This window comes from Oncorhynchus clarkii, unplaced genomic scaffold, assembly GCF_045791955.1.
Source record: "Oncorhynchus clarkii lewisi isolate Uvic-CL-2024 unplaced genomic scaffold, UVic_Ocla_1.0 unplaced_contig_10729_pilon_pilon, whole genome shotgun sequence".
NCBI lineage: Eukaryota > Metazoa > Chordata > Actinopteri > Salmoniformes > Salmonidae > Oncorhynchus > Oncorhynchus clarkii.
This window is the reverse complement of record NW_027259212.1, coordinates 3,250-7,500: the sequence shown is the minus strand read 5'-3', so window position 1 is coordinate 7,500 and position 4,251 is coordinate 3,250. Positions and strand designations below refer to the sequence as shown.

The following is a 4,251-nucleotide window of genomic DNA, read 5'->3' as shown; positions in this document are numbered from 1 at the left end:
CACCACAGAACTACAACAACCAGGCCTCAGCACCACAGAACTACAACAGCCAGGCCTCGGCACCACAGAACTACAAAAACTAGATCAGACTTACCTCCAGCATCTGTACCACTCCCTCATGCTCCCTCTTGGCAAAAAACTCCGCCTGTTGAATGGAAAGATAAACACTATTATTTTAATATTTCTACTCACAAAGTGTAATTCAATGCACTCTTCAGTTACTTAGTTCACATCTAATCCCTCATAATAGTTCCCTCCAGAACTAACCAACAAACTTTGCACCCAGCTACCCCCTACTGGACAAAGTCTTTGATACACATCATAAAAGTGAAGCCGAAAAATGTAATGAGGATCTTGCTTAATGATTTCTGGGAACAGGGTTCCTTGGATGTTCTAGTTGTATAGCTGAGCGCATGGCCTTATATTTAAGAAAGGATTAGTTGGCTGGGCAGTGGTTCTTGTTTAGGAGGCAGGGGGGAGAGAGGACAGGCTTTCGCTGGGCAGTGGTTCTTGTTTAGGAGGCAGGGGAGAGAGAGGACAGGATTTGGCTGGGCAGTGGTTCTTGTGTCGGAGGCAGGGGAGAGAGAGGACAGGATTTGGCCGGGCAGTGGTTCTTGTTTAGGAGGCAGGGGAGAGAGAGGACAGGATTTGGCTGGTCATTGGTTTTTGTGTCGGAGGCAGGGTAGAGAGAGGACAGGATTTGGCCGGGCAGTGGTTCTTGTGTCGGAGGCAGGGTAGAGAGAGGACAGGATTTGGCCGGGCAGTGGTTCTTGTTTAGGAGGCAGGGGAGAGAGAGGACAGGATTTGGCCGGGCAGTGGTTCATGTTTAGGAGGCAGGGGAGAGAGAGGACAGGATTTGGCTGGGCAGTGGTTTTTGTGTCGGAGGCAGGGTAGAGAGAGGACAGGATTTGGCCGGGCAGTGGTTCTTGTTTAGGAGGCAGGGGAGAGAGAGGACAGGATTTGGCCGGGCAGTGGTTCATGTTTAGGAGGCAGGGGAGAGAGAGGACAGGATTTGGCCGGGCAGTGGTTCTTGTGTCGGAGGCAGGGGAGAGAGAGGACAGGCTTTGGCTGGGCAGTGGTTCTTGTGTCGGAGGCAGGGGAGAGAGAGGACAGGCTTTGGCTGGGCAGTGGTTCTTGTGTAGGAGGCAGGGGAGAGAGAGGACAGGATTTGGCTGGGCAGTGGTTCTTGTGTAGGAGGCAGGGGTGAGAGAGGACAGGATTTGGCTGGGCAGTGGTTCTTGTGTAGGAGGCAGGGGAGAGAGAGGACAGGATTTGGCCGGGCAGTGGTTCTTGTGTCGGAGGCAGGGGAGAGAGAGGACAGGCTTTGGCCAGGCAGTGGTTCTTGTGTCGGAGGCAGGGGAGAGAGAGGACAGTAATGTATGCCATTTAGCAGACGCTCTACCAACTGAGCTCCAGAGGACCAGAGGCAATGTGTGGTCGTCTCACCCGCTGTAGACGTTTGATCTCATTCTGTTTGAACTTGAGGATAGCCAGTGCCTGCTCATGTTCCAGTTCCAGCTGCTGCCTGCGCTCGGCGACCTCTCGCATATGCTGCAAGCATCAAAGGAGAAATCAATTTAATGTAACAAACACAGCGCTTACATAATTACTCTATAGTTTACACACTCGATCACGGACACATTTACACAACACAATATAGCCGTTCCATGTGCGCACTCACTTGGCAATCGTTCGAGAAAAATATGATATGAATAAAATTAAAAAGTGAGGCCTCCCCAGTGGCGCAGCGGTCTAAGGCACTGCATCTCAGTGCTAGAGGCGTCACTACAGACCCTGGTTCGATTCCAGGCTGTATCACAGCGGTCTAAGGCACTACATCTCAGTGCTAGAGGCGTCACTACAGACCCTGGTTCGATTCCAGGCTGTATCACAGCGGTCTAAGGCACTGCATCTCAGTGCTAGAGGCGTCACTACAGACCGTGGTTCGATTCCAGGCTGTATCACAGCGGTCTAAGGCACTACATCTCAGTGCTAGAGGCGTCACTACAGACCCTGGTCCGATTCCAGGCTGTATCACAGCGGTCTAAGGCACTACATCTCAGTGCTAGAGGCGTCGCTACAGACCCTGGTTCGATTCCAGGCTGTATCACATCGGTCTAAGGCACTGCATCTCAGTGCTAGAGGCGTCACTACAGACCCTGGTTCGATTCCAGGCTGTATCACAGCGGTCTAAGGCACTGCATCTCAGTGCTAGAGGCGTCACTACAGACCCTGGTTCGATTCCAGGCTGTATCACAGCGGTCTAAGGCACTGCATCTCAGTGCTAGAGGGGTCACTACAGACCCTGTTTTAATCCCCGGCTGTGTCGCAGTTGGCCGTGACCCGGTGTTTCTTCTGACACATTGGTGCGGCTGGCTTCTGGGTTAAGCGAGCAGTGTGTCAAGAAGAAGAGTGGCTTGGCAGGGTTGTGTTTTGGAGGACGCATGGCTCTTGACCTGCGCTTCTCCCGAGTTCGTACGGGAGTTGCAGCGATGGGAAAAGACTGGATATCACGAAATTGGGGAGAAAATACTGAGACAGGCGGTCATTTGTATGCTAGTTACCGTTTGACTAAATGTCATGACAGCCACAGCCTAGCAACACTACTATATCTGTAGTCAAAGTGAACCTGGCCCTGGGGAGTCAACACAACTTGGAAGTGTGGCAACAAAATACTAGAGATCAGCCTGTACCTTTAGGACCTGCTCTACACTAGAGATCAGCCTGTACCTTTAGGACCTGCTCTACACTAGAGATCAGCCTGTACCTTTAGGACCTGCTCTACACTAGAGATCAGCCTGTACCTTTAGGACCTGCTCTACACTAGAGACCAGCCTGTACCTTTAGGACCTGCTCTACACTAGAGATCAGCCTGTACCTTTAGGACCTGCTCTATACTAGAGATCAGCCTGTACCTTTAGGACCTGCTCTACACCAGAGATCAGCCTGTACCTTTAGGACCTGCTCTACACTAGAGATCAGCCTGTACCTTTAGGACCTGCTCCAGGTTCTCCAGTTTGACACGGAGTCTCTGGTTCTCCTTGAGACCTGAATCACGTTGAGCGGTCACTTCAGAGAGGTGTTCTCTCAGCTCCTCATTCTCAACCCAGGTCTGAGCGAGAGGGATGGGGTGGAGGGCGGGGAGAGAGAGAGAAGGGTGGAGAGAGAGAGAGAGGGATGGGGGGCGGGGGAGAGAGATGGGGTGGGGGGCGGGGGGAGAGAGAGGAGGGTGGGGAGAGAGAGAGGGATGGGGTGGGGAGAGAGAGAGAGTGAGAGAAGAGAGAGAGGGAGCGGTAGAGACACTGGACATGAGTACTGTCATTCCTCAAGACCAGGAGGAAGGACAGACACATAAAGCAGAAGCCCTTCCAGTCTACTGAAGGGTCATGACAGAGAAGACCGTTGAGGGTTCCATTTCAACCATAATGTACATTCATTCTGTCATAAAAACAACACTAAGCCTACGAGGGCCTCAAAGAATAGAATAAAATGGAATAGAATGGCATAGAATATAAAAGATTTGAATAGAGACTGACCTGATCGAGCAGCTGTGCCTTCCTCCTGAGGAGATCTGCCTCCTCCTCTAGATGCGCATTTTTGCCTCGCTCATCCTCAAGCTGGCTCTCCTGTCAGAGGGAATAGCTTTAGTAACTACACCGTAGTACAGCGATAACTATACTGTTGCAATCAGTGGAGGCTGGGGTGCCACTTTAATAAATCTGAGGCCGGGCTCAGTGTAACGCCTGGAATAGAATGAATGGAACCTTCATCTGGCTGACACGGTTTCACTCATTCAATTGCAGAGGAATTTCTCCCCAGCACCTGGCCCACTGAGAGGTGCACCTTGAGTACAGTAGTTAACAGGCAGCTGATGGAACGAGGGACCCTTACCAAATCCAGACATCCCTTCTGTCTCTTCCTAACTTCATGTTCCAAGTTTTCACATTCTTTTCTCTTCTTGCTCAGCTCACATTCCTGAAACAAGACGCCACCACGTTACAGAGACCAGGCCTGAGCATCAGAATGATCCTTATCCAACTATACACCTGCTCCATATCATGTCACGTTACAGAGACCAGGCCTGAGCATCAGAATGATCCTTATCCAACTATACACCTGCTCCATAGCATGTCACGTTACAGAGACCAGGCCTGAGCATCAAAAACATCCTTATACAACTCATATAATGTCACGTTACAGAGACCAGGCCTAGACATCAGAAACATCCTTATACAAGTCATATAATGTCAC

General features: G+C 51.0%; 1 protein-coding gene across 1 annotated transcript in view; it reads right to left on the bottom strand.

Moving 5' to 3' along the window:
• The window catches only part of LOC139399892 (peripheral-type benzodiazepine receptor-associated protein 1-like), a gene marked incomplete at both ends in the record, with an annotated part of 32,111 nt that extends 28,136 nt beyond the window's left edge, over positions 1-3,975 (bottom strand). The window contains 5 exons of the mRNA XM_071145018.1: positions 95-145; positions 1,447-1,551; positions 2,990-3,112; positions 3,537-3,626; positions 3,892-3,975. Of these exons, the coding sequence (XP_071001119.1) occupies positions 95-145; positions 1,447-1,551; positions 2,990-3,112; positions 3,537-3,626; positions 3,892-3,975 (453 nt within the window). The remainder of the gene's footprint in view (positions 1-94; positions 146-1,446; positions 1,552-2,989; positions 3,113-3,536; positions 3,627-3,891) is intronic.
• Positions 3,976-4,251: the final 276 nt, after the last annotated feature.